The 12,102-nt window shown below is 43.1% G+C and overlaps 1 protein-coding gene across 3 annotated transcripts in view; it reads left to right on the forward strand.

Annotated features, from left to right (window-relative positions):
• The window catches only part of CNTN6 (contactin 6), a 131,012-nt gene that overhangs the window by 101,328 nt on the left and 17,582 nt on the right, over positions 1-12,102 (forward strand). For all 3 annotated transcript variants that reach the window (XM_027700870.1, XM_027700871.1, XM_027700872.1), the window contains one exon: positions 11,124-11,251. In XM_027700870.1, the coding sequence (XP_027556671.1) occupies positions 11,124-11,251 (128 nt within the window). The remainder of the gene's footprint in view (positions 1-11,123; positions 11,252-12,102) is intronic.

Consider the following 12,102-nt stretch of genomic DNA (forward strand, 5'->3'; position numbering starts at 1 on the left):
GGGCTGGGTCTGTTCACAGCCCTGTGATCTACCTGGGCAGGACCTTTCTCCTGCCACCTTCTGAGCTCTCTTGGCCACCATCTGCTCCTGCCTTCCTTCTGCTGCTCCACTGTCCACAGCCAGATTCCAAAACCAGGGGAGTTCTGACACGTTTAAAGCTTTGTTGTTATTTTGGGGAAAAATTGTCTTGTTTCTGTGGATGGAATTAGACAAATAGGGAGTTAAAAAATAAAGATAATTTAAACTGGAGGAGACTCAGATTTCATCAGGGTCTGCAGCTTCCTCAGGAGGGGCAGCTCTGATCTCTGCTCTGTGTGAGCAGGGACAGGACCTGAAGTTGTGCCAGGGCAGGGTCAGGTTGAATCTCAGGGAAAGGTTCTTCCCCCAGAGGCTGGTTGGGCACTGCCCAGGCTCCCCAGGGCAGTAGGCACAGCCCCAAGGCTGCCAGAGCTCCAGGAGGGTTTGGACAACACTCTGAGGGACAGGGTGGGATTGTTGGGGTGTCTCTGCAGGGCCAGGAGTTGGACTGAATGATCCTTGTGGGTCCCTTCCAGCTCAGAATATTCCATGATTCTATAATTATTGGTAAACAGGCGAAGTCCTCAATCCACTGATCAAATACAACGTATAAAATATATTGTCTGTGAAACAGCATTTCAGCTGGAGCCAATTTGAGCAGAAATGTGTCAGGGCAGTCCAGCAAACTCCAGTGAAACATTTCAATTACCAGAATGTCAGTTCTGTTGGTTCAGCTTCCACAATATCTCTTATCTTTCAAAATAAATAAAATAAACCCTCTGCTTGGGGAGGAATCGAGACAAAATGGATGGAAAATTCCAAAATTTGCACTACTCTGCTAACAAAGGAGGAGATTGATGTCACTTAACTTCTCTTTAGCTGAAGTCAATATGCAGCCTAAGGGAGTTATTTACTTTTCCTTGGCAGGTGCCTCCGTCTCAAATGAGACACCGAAGTTTTAGCTGAGCAAAGCTGGGGGAATGAAACTTATCCACAGTGTCTGAAAAAACCCTCTGCCTTTATTGAAGGCAAACTGATGAGCAGCACAGGCAAAGAGAAGCTTTACTTGTCAGGCTGTTTAGTGCCACAAACCAAAAAATTTGGCCACCCAAAAAAATAAAATCCTGTGCTTTGTGCATAGAAAATACTCTGGATACTTGTATGCTGGAAGCAGATTTTATATAGAATATATTTTTCTTATGCTTTTCCAGCACTTATCATTTTATTCCCAGCTTTCCAGGTGAACAGCAATGGGATATTAATTTGACTATTATTTTATTTTTTAAGTCTGCTTTTGAAGCCTGGATTAAGTGTATCTCTGTTTTTATCCTTCTTGCTTTCCTACCACGAGAAGCCTTGCAGAGCTTCGAGGAGCTGCCTTAACCCTTCTGTCTTATCAGTGTCTGTGTGCTTGTAAAGAAGTTCATTTCCTATTTTAGTATTTAAATAGAGCACTTGAAGTGTGGGCACCAGCAATCACAGCAATTCCAGCTCTCAGACACCACTGCTGGAAGTCAACAGGAATGCAAATTAAGCTCATCTCTTGATGAAACTCTGCTTTTGCTTAGGGAACCAATGGAATTGATTCCACATCTGCTAAATTTGATTAATCACTTCGGCTCCTTTCCTTCCTGACAAATAGACTGACAGAAATCAAAAGCACAGATTTACCTGCCTGCTCTCAGGGCTTGCTCTGAACTTCCATGTTCAGATGTTAAAGCTCCTACAAAACCTGAGATTGCTGTTTAGAGTTGTTTTTCATCTACAGCATGTTTGGTTCTAACCAGACAAACCCCACCATTACACCCTCCCTGAGGGAATTCCCGAGAAGGAATATTTTGTGTTCCAGCTAAAAATATCCCCTGCTCAGATTAGAGTGGTCTCAGTTTCAGAAAATGTGGTGCAAAAGACCAATGAGGCAGCTCTAATGTATTTATTGAGTATTTGTGTGCTCTCAGCAGTGGTGTTTTTCTGGTTTGGGCATTTGTAGGCATCTGCCTGTGCTTCCTTTGGAAGGAATATTCACACTCACAGGAATATTTGGTGATCCAGCAAAACTAGTGAGACTGGCATAAGAAAAGTTCTACAACCAAAGAGTTGGTAGAAAACACCTCAGACTGTCCTGAAGTACCTTCAGTCTTCCCTTCTTTTCCACATTTCCAGTTATTTCTGTCTTTTCCCCCACGCTGGGGGTGAAGGCAGAGGAATGGAAAACATGAGTGAAATGTGAGGAGGGAGAAATAAGGAGAAGGAAGAATGAGCCCAGATGAGGGGAAGAAAAAGACAATATTTTATTTTTCCTCCTTTATCTTGTTTCCCTTTGTTTTCCCCCTCTCTGTGTTCTCTTTGCATTTGAAGTGAACCCACTGCAGAGACACAAGAAGGCAGGAGGGGACCCCCATTTATACCTGACCCCCCAAAAAACGCTGGCAGGCAACAGGCAGAGGGTGTCAGTGCAGTGGAAGGCACAAGAAAAGGGCTTTTCCTTTCTTTTCTCTCTCCTTGGAGAGTTTCACAATGGAACAAGCCAATAAACCTAATTTCTTTGTTTATTGCTGACTACTCAGAGCAAGTTTAGCACATGAGAGAGTGTGAGCATGGGGGCAGCAGACAAACCATATGTTCTACGTGTGAGAAAGAATGAAACCCTGCCTGAGACTGGATTTATTGCAGCTCCCCTCTGCGTGCCACCTCTCTAATACAATTTTACATTGTTCCCACTCATCCTGGGAACCTTGCTAAGGTGAGCCTTTCCAGGGGCTGTCCTGCATGCCAAGGTGTCCCAGGCAATCTGTCACTCTTCCATGTCACATGGAGCTGCAATAACCCAAACCCAGTGAGTGTCAGTGCTGTCCTGTCCTGTCCCTGCCTCGTGCACATGTTCTGATTGATGTTCAGGACTTCATCCAAAGCCAGATAATCTCCTTGGAGTTTTTCCATTGACTTCAGCGGGCTGGGAATCAAGGTTCCTAATTAGGAGCTTGCACAAAAAAATAATGAGAGAATGCAACCTTCTGTGCTTCTCTTGCAGTCCAAGTTGTCCTGCCATGCACATCATTACTGCTGAACTCTTCTGGGGCGTGTTGCTGTAGCATACAAAAATACCAGGATTGGGTGGAAAACGTGCTGCACAGGCACCAAATAAAAGATTTTGATGCCAAAATTTTCAAACAAAACATAATTTGGAGGTAACAGATCAGGGCAAGTTGAGTGATATATGATTTATGAGATATAAAATGAGATATCGATTCACATAGAATTAACATCCTGAGTTGGAAGGGACCCACAAGGATCATCACAGTCCAACTCCAGGACAAACGTGGACTGGGAATGGTGAACAAAGAGTCTTCCAGGGAGGAGTTTCTGGGATCATTTGGTGTGTGAAGTGACAGCCCAGAAACAGCACCTGGAACAAGGGGCTGATGTTGGGCCAACACGAAGCCAAACACCAACCACAAAGCCATGAAGTTTGCAGGAGGATACCAACAGCTCTGCTTTGGCCACGGGGTTTTATCACAAGGAAATACTTTTCTGTGAGAACTAAAACCCTTCTCAGACTTTCACTGAAAGGGAAATCTGAGAAAGGAAAGGAAAAGCTTAAGGGGTGCACACAAGTGATAGAACATGACTCACACATTAAGAAGACAAAAAATTTCTGTGCTATTTTGAGCAAGGATGTGGGTCTATGTGAACTGTATATGGTGCCTGTAATTGTGTCTCAAATCAGGTATATAAATTCACTAACCCAGGGAGGGTTTTCTGCAAGCCAGGGAAGGTGTCCCTGGAAGGGAGTGGAACAAGATGAGCTCTAAGGTCCTTTCCAACCCAACCCATCCTGGGATTTTCTGATTCTGTTTTGTGGGTGAGTTTCCAGGATTTCTGAAATCAAGGCAGTACCACACTGGTGTCAGCTCCTGGTCTGTACAGAATCCTTTCAACTCCACAGCAGGTTTTATTGTGCTTTTCCTTTTGAAACAGGTTCTGACAAGCAGATAGGGAAGAAGCTTCCTGTAACTGAATTAAACTCCCTTGCAGAGGGTAATTCAGAGCCTTATGTACTGTTTAAATTCCACTTAAGTCCCATATTAAGGGCTTAGTTTTACATCTGGAGTGAATTTGGCTGTATGAGTGGCTGTGTCTGAACTCCTAATGGTGTCTGGATCATCAAAATGAAGATTAATGGTGGATTAGAACAGTGGTAGTTTGGCCAGACCATCCTGTGCTGAAAGAACTTCTGTCTGATATAGTGGAGTTGCAAAGATTTCATAAAACAAGCAGAACTTATCAGAAGACAGAAATTTGGCAACTGATTTCTTTGGCAATTCAGTTCATTTTCTATTTTTCTTCCCCGCACACACAGAGGTGCTGTCTCCCAATATTCCCTGGCTGCAAGTTCTGAGATGTGTTATTACAATAGATTTAGGCACATCTCTAAAGATATGGTATTTTTGTCATTTTTTTTTCTTTGGTCATCACATAAAAACCTCTGCCTCACTTTTAATCCTTGACTATGCTAAAGACAGGGCAAAACAATGTTTGTTGTTTTGTGTTAAAGGCAGTTGCAGCTCCTAAAAACACTGGATTTTCTCTGGAAGCCTTGTGAGGGAGCATAGCTCAGTTCAGATGTCTGTATGTATTTACATAAATAAATATTTGTGGTCCCAAATTGCAGAGATTTGATGCAAAATTAATTCTGTTTCTAGGAAGAGAGGGGAATTTCTTGAAATAAGAAGGAACAGTGTTACAGCATCACCTTCTATAAATTCTAATAGTACTCTTTTCTAAAATATTTTAATAAGGCTATTCAGCAAGACTGTGTAATGTTGTTTTGATCCAAATAGTTAAAAGATTATAATGGCATTTATTTTATTTCCAGTTAATTGTCAGTCAACCCTGAAGCTCATTTATATCAGCATGCAGATAAGGAAAATCTTTTAAGCATAGTTTATTAAATGGCAATACTATTAGCATACAAATTACCCTCAGAATAGAATAAACAGGTACAAAGATCATTAACATATGATACAGACAGTCAGATCTCAGATGGGACTCAGTGGGACCTTTTCAAAAATACCAGGGCTGTCATCAGCAGGGACAAGTCATTCACTCAGTCAAACTTTACTCACATTTCCATCTGCATAAATCACTGTAATTCTGAGCCTCTTGGGAGCTGGGCTCTTTCTGCCCCTCACTCTCTTCCCTTTGTAGTTTTTAATTCAGCCTCTCTCCTGCCTCTCAATCTTTGTAAAATCAGACAAGTCAGATATTGTCTCAGTGTCTGCTGGCGTGTCTGCTGAAATTTATAAACAATATATCTCTGCACAGCCAGGAAAGCAGGAGTGGGTTTGCTCTCGAGCAGCAAAGGGGGGCTGAGGAGATGTGGCTTCAAATAGGATTTCGCAGATAATAAAAATTACTTTGCCTCTGATTTCATCAGATCCAGATTCCTCCCTTTTATCTGCTCAGTGCCATGAATGGCTGCACCAACCTCGGGAGGTGTCAGATGGTAGAGGCAGACAGGAGACCAGGAGAGGGGATCTTCACAGGAAGCATCAGGATTTTCCTTTATTTGGGAAGGAATTGTGCCCTTGGAGAGATTGGTGCCCTCCTGGCAGTGCTGGAATCTGGGGCTCCATTCACCCCCAGTTTTACACCAACCCACCTCAACCAGTTTGGGTGGGGATTTCAAAGGGCATTTTCTGGGCTGGATCCATGCATTTCACATCCATGAATTAACATCCCACTCCTCCCCAAAACAGCTTGGCTACACAATCCAGCCGTGCACAAACCTACCCCTGCTGCACTTTCAAATCTAATAACCTGCCACCCCTTTCTTTCCTCAGATTTTATTGTTCTATCAGCCTTGTTAAACACATATTATTCTTTCATGCTCTTAAGATCAAAGCAAATAGCCATCAACAATCTTTTGTTCACGTGAGACAACACGTCGGGAGCTGGTTTGTTTGGCCTGGTTAATTAAAAGCTGTACCTATCATCCCTGCTTGATTTCTCCAGTTCTTTGCTTAAAAACTATGTGTGACAATTTTAATGAGCTCTCACTTCGTCCCAGCCTCGTGTCTTCTGCACTAACTTTGCAAACTCCTCTTTTTGAACATCACACAGAGTTCTGACTCCAGCAGGTCCTGGCTGGGCTGTTTGTTTTCCCTTCCTGCACGTGATGTTCATCCATTCTGCGTGTGGAGTCACTCAGAGGGGACTTTCAATACTTATGTGTAATGGTTTTAAACTAAAAGAGGGTGATTTAGAATAAATATATATAATAATATAATGGCCAGTCTTCGCGAACGAAGATTTGGGGAAAGGTCTTTTACCTTTCCAGCCTGCGCAATGGATTTTTTAGGTGAGACACAGCCTGCGCTGAACTGAGCCCACCCTTTAATCCTAAGGTTCATCTGCCGGGGCCAAGCGAGCTTGGACAATGGCAGTGAGGTCCTCAGGATGTAGGTTTGTTTAGAGTGACCTTCTCATAGATGGATGGCCTCACAGGGCTAACGGGCTCCATCTGCCCGGGGGGACTGGGATTTGAACCTGGGTCGCAGCGGTGAGAGTCCAGCATGCTAACCACTAGGCCACCAGGGGTCCCCCCAGAATAAATATAAGGAAGAAGATATAAGGAAGAAGTTTTTTACAATGACAATGGTAAAATACTGGCACAGGTTGCCCAGAGAAGCTGTGGCTGCCCCATCCCTGGAAGTGTTCAAGACCAGTTTGGAGCAACCTGGGCTAGTGGAAGGTGTCCCTGCCCATGGCAGGAGGTGGAACTGAATAATCTTTAAAGTCCCTTCCAACCCAAACCATCCTGGGACTATGGAATGATATTTCTGGGTATTCCTAATTTGCCCTTGTGGGCAGAAACTTGTTATGGATTTACAGAACTGGATTTTTGTCTCTTCTTTTCCTCTCAGCAGCTCTGTTTAGTGGAGCTGTTCCCCAGAGGCAGCCCCTGTGTGACTCAGGCAGGAGCAGAGGCACCAGCACAGCTCTGATAAGAATTTAAGCACTTTGTAAGTCAGAGATGCCAGCCCAGACTCAGGCTGATGCTTAAGCAATCCCTTGCTGCATCAGGGCTTTGTGAACAGCTGTGCCCCGAGTTCTTCCTTCTCCTCCTTTCCCAGGCATGCATCCATTAAATCTGCTGCAGATCTTGTGCTTTTCGTCCCTCCACAGGCACTTATTTATTTATAGGGAGAAGTCCAGTTTTCCTGGCAGACAAAATACTCTCCTTGCATTGTATTGGACAAGTTCAACTTTTCTGTCATGGAATTACCTCGTCTTCTGATGCAGCTGCTAAGAATTATTATCTACAGCCTTCACACAGCCTAAAATGTTGTGAAAGGCGCTGGTTTCAGCAAGCCTTTCAGCAGGTGAGACAGCATTTCACAGCTTCTTTTTAAGCCATTTGTTAGAGCTCGATCCAAAGCCCATTAAAGGAAATATTCCCATTGCCTGCTGCATCCCAGCTCCCTTATTTGAAAGACAAATGGAAGAGGACAAAGTGCAGCCCCTCTGAACCCACCCAGCGAGGAAAGTCGCGGCTCTGAGGGAGTTGATGGCAACTTTGTTGTTCGTGGCAACCGGGGGCAGTTTTTCACATGGATTTTTTTTGTCTTGCATCTGAAATGTATCATCTTGATTTTTGGCCGGGCTCTGTTTCTCATCCCTCTCCTGACACTGACCTCAGGACAGCTGGAAATTTCTCAATTTTTTTTCCTATTTTCTTTAATCCCCTTCCCCGCTAAACTAATTACTCTGGAGTTCTTTGTGCTCTTAGATAAATTCTGCCCGAGTGTCTTATTTACTGCTCACTCCCTAATTGTTGTTAGGTAGCCTGACCTGTTTCAAAGAGCTCTCAGGCTCTCCTTAGCACGTGGTTTCTCTCTGCTAAGCTCTTGTTTTTTGATCCATTGAAAGAGCCATTCCACCCTCAGCCTGCCCAGCCATTGAAATATTGTTTCAGAACAGCATTTCTTCAGATCAAACATCACCTTTGTCAGCCCTTGAGTGGGTACAAACCACTCTCAGCGGATAAATTAGAAAAATAGGAATTATTCAGGGCTCAAATCCACATGAAGGATGGAGGGGAAAAATCTGAGTTAGACATGACTAAACTTCAGTGGAAAAACTGCAGTCAGAGCCTGTGCCTTCAAAGCTTGTCCTCTTTGCTATTCTATATTTTACAGCCCATTTTTCCTCTGTATTTATCTACATTTAAGCTTTTTGGGGACTGAGACTCTCTTTTCTTTTTGCCTCGTGCTCACTTTCGGATTCTAATTTGCACCTAAGAGCTTTTAGGTGCAACTACAGTAAAAATAACAGGTCATCAATATTTGATGGAGAGAAAGACACCACAGTGGCTTGTTATAACTTATGATTCAGGTATCCAATTTATGAACATTTGCTGATTCACAGTCAAATCTCTTTGGAGGCTGTTTGATGAACACCATATGTTACCCAACCACTCAGTTGCATCCACTGTTTTATCACCAGCAATTCCTACTGATGATGTTTTCTGGTGGCTGGTGAAAGCTGATGGGAAGAAATGCATCATTAATGCAAAAAATAGGGCAGAGGCAGAGTGGAATACTTGAATTTCTTCATATTTAAACCTGCCTTTGGAACAATGTCTCCTTGTGTGTCTCCCTGCCAAAAGGGAGAGACACCCTTGGGTCTTGTTTTGATGCAGGGTTGTCACAGCAGCAGAAAGGCTCTTGTTATAGAAATACAGGATCACAGAACATCCTGAGCTGGAAGGGACCCATAAGGATCATCAAATCCAACTCCTGACCCCAACAATCCCACCCTGTGCCCCAGAGCATCATCCAAACCCTCCTGGAGCTCTGGCAGCCTTGGTGCTGTGCCCACTGCCCTGGGGAGCCTGGGCAGTCCCAACCACCCTCTGGGGGAAGAACCTTTCCCTGAGATCCACCCTGAGCCTGCCCTGGCACAGCTTCATTCCTCCTTCCTTATCCAAAAAATGTCATTTAGTTGATACATCAGTTGGCTGAAGAGTGTATTTGGTTTTTTTTGCTTCCTATTTTGCTCTGCTCAGGTTTATTATGGATCTACAATGGATTTTTAAACCTGAACTTATTTCCTCACCGTCCTACAAATGTTAAACTAACAGCTGCTGCAGTACCTGGTGATTATTGCCAAGGAAACAAAGATTTTTCATTGAAGCCTAAATCCCTTTCCCTCTCAGCTCCACACCCCAGTCACAGCATGCCCAGAACCACAGGAACATCTCAGCTTCTCTCCTTCCTAAATCCCCCTTGCCCTGCTCAGGGGCAGATCTTTCAGCAGGGTAAGGTCAGATGGGTGTGGGGGACGTGAAACTGGGGGGATCTAAGTGAAAAGTTCACCAGAAATCCCAGTCTAGTGCTTCTCTTCACCCCTGAGAGGCTGGAAGTGTGTCCTGGGAAGCAGGACAAGGTCTGATGCGTGTTCCTCGTGTAGCTACAAGTGTATAAATCCCAGAGAGGAAAGCAGGGAGACACTGTGATGGGGTTTTTTGTGTGTTTAATGGTTCTGATGCTACTTCCAGCTCAGACTTCTGCTCCTGTGATTGTTCATTTCCGTTAATAATTCATTACATCACCCAATCTTGTGCTGTTAGTAATAAATATTAAATACCCAAGCTGTGATGCGTGAATGAGATGTTTTCTATTTTATAAAAGGATTCTTGGTTTAGAGTTAAATGTCAATTAAAAGAGGAATATAAAAAATGATGCAGAGCTGCTGTGAGTGCTGGAATGAATGAAGCCTGGTTTCCTGTGGATTTCTGGCTGGATTTTGACAGGTGTAAGGAAGTGTGGCATTTGAAGGCAGCTCTTCTCTGGTTGGGGACAGATTTTTTTATGCCTGTTAAGGAGTGTGTTTACTGCCAAGAGGAGCTGAGATCCTGAATCCATTTTTACAAAACTTCCAGGAGCTTCATGTCTTAAATTTCTTCTAAACTCAGAAAAAATTTGGTGAAGAACTTCCACACCTACCGGGTGCAACACGTAGATGAGGAACTGAGAAAAACAGTGACAAACCATCACAGGGTAATATTTTCTGTGCAAAAATTCGATGCTTACTTAATTCAGTTTTCATTTTAAACTTTTCTGCTTTAAGATATGTGTTCTGTGTGTTCTGAAGAGGATCCCAAAATCCTGAAGTACTTCGTGGGTAACAGCTGGAGGTTGCCAGGCATGCAGTGAGAGTTTATCCCACAAAATCATATTCCAGTCTCTGTTCTGACTTACATCCTAAAGCATCTCATGGACTTGAAGAACCATATGAACAAGATTAAAAATTAATTTTTTTCCATAAATTAATTTCATAATTAATGTCCATAATTAATTTCAGGACCACCAGGAGTGGTCCTGAAATTACTATTAAATGCGATTTCCCCAATATTCTGCTAAGTGGTGCAAACAACTTGGTGACTGATAAGGGGCTTTGGGGACCCTGTGAGACAATGATGTGTTTTATTTGGCTCCTTGGCTTGTGAGGTGCCATTTTAACATTTCATCCAGTCAATTAATATCCTTTAATAATAATCCTGACAACTGGGCTCAGACACAACCTTAGTAAGGTTTAGGAGCACTGGGATCTGAAAAAAAAAATGCCCCCTTGGTAAAATACAGCACAATTAAGTAATAAATTGAGTTTTCCTTCATTCTCTGGAGACTCTGGATTTTGCTGCTCGAGAGCCAGCTGGAAAAGTTAGTGATCAATCCCAGGATGTCAATATAACATTGCTAATACAGAAATCAATAATAAGCAGAGGTGAAAATTGGTTGATACATATTCAGCTGGCTGGAGGAGAGAACAAAAATGGAAACATTTCGATATTAAAAGTAGTGTGGCATTTTCATCTAACAGAAGTCTGGTTTTTTACTCTGGTTTTTCTATTGTTGCCCAGAGAAGTTGTGGTTTCCACATCTCTGGAAGTGTCCAAGGCCAGGTTGGATGGGGCTTGGAGCAACCTGGGCTAGTGGAAGGTGTCCCTGCCCATGAGATGGATTGAGATGGACTTTAAGGTCCCTTCCAACCCAACCCATGCTGTGAATCCATGGTTCTCCTCTCTTTGTTTTCCCCAGGGTGGTGTTCCTGGAGGATGGCAGCCTCAGGCTCTCCAACATCACCAGGGCAGACGCTGGAGTGTTCACCTGTGTAGCAACAAACCAGTTTGGAGCTGCCAGGAATTCAGGGAACCTCGTCGTGAAAGGTACTTTGGGATTTTCTTTTGAGCTTTAAGGTCCCTTCCAACCCAAACCACTCTGTGATTCCAACTCATAACTCTCCTTTTTCCTTAATATTCTTGTTTTCAGTGCTCTCAGAGTTACTGTAGCCTGCAGGGGTGACCTCCTCCCCAGCCTGCTGCATCTGGTGATGGGAAATCTTTTCCATGCTCATCTTCTGAAAGATCAATTAGCACTGATGCAGCACAAGGGGTGATCTGAGATGATGCCACAGCACAGCCAACAAAGGATAAACCAAGAAGTTTAGGGTTTAGGCAGCTCTTTGTTAAGGTTCTGTACCATTTCACATGTCACATACATTGGAGCAATATGGGAAAATCACATTAAAACATGCAAAAAAAAATATTTAGTTTGGCATTTATGAAGTTTATTAAAACACTGAGTAACAACATGGTATAAAAATGATCTTGTTTGCAGGGAACATTTGTTTTTGTTTCCCCTCTGGAGAAGTTTTGGCTGTTCAATTATAGGCCTCATTGCTTCAGCATTATTTTCAACTGAAATGTCAGAACTTGGAAAAGCATATCTAATGTGCAAATTAAGTTTATTGCTGCTCATTGAGTTGTTTATTCTTTGTGGAAGAAGTCTTTATTACACCTCCAGCACTCACAACGTCTTCTCCCTTTTCTCCTCTGAAATGGGATTTGCCATATAATGCATGTCTGCTGTTGCTAAGCAAGATAGATAACACAGAACCAAGAGCTTTTAAGAAGCTTTTAAAAGTATTTGAGGTGGAATTCTTGGAGACAAATCCATAAAAGAAGCAGAAAACATCACAGAAGTGAACACTGCATCAGTGGGATCACTGGGTGTGAGA

The sequence above is a fragment of the Neopelma chrysocephalum genome, unplaced genomic scaffold, assembly GCF_003984885.1.
Source record: "Neopelma chrysocephalum unplaced genomic scaffold, ASM398488v2 Primary Assembly neopelma1_147, whole genome shotgun sequence".
Classification (NCBI taxonomy): domain Eukaryota; kingdom Metazoa; phylum Chordata; class Aves; order Passeriformes; family Pipridae; genus Neopelma; species Neopelma chrysocephalum.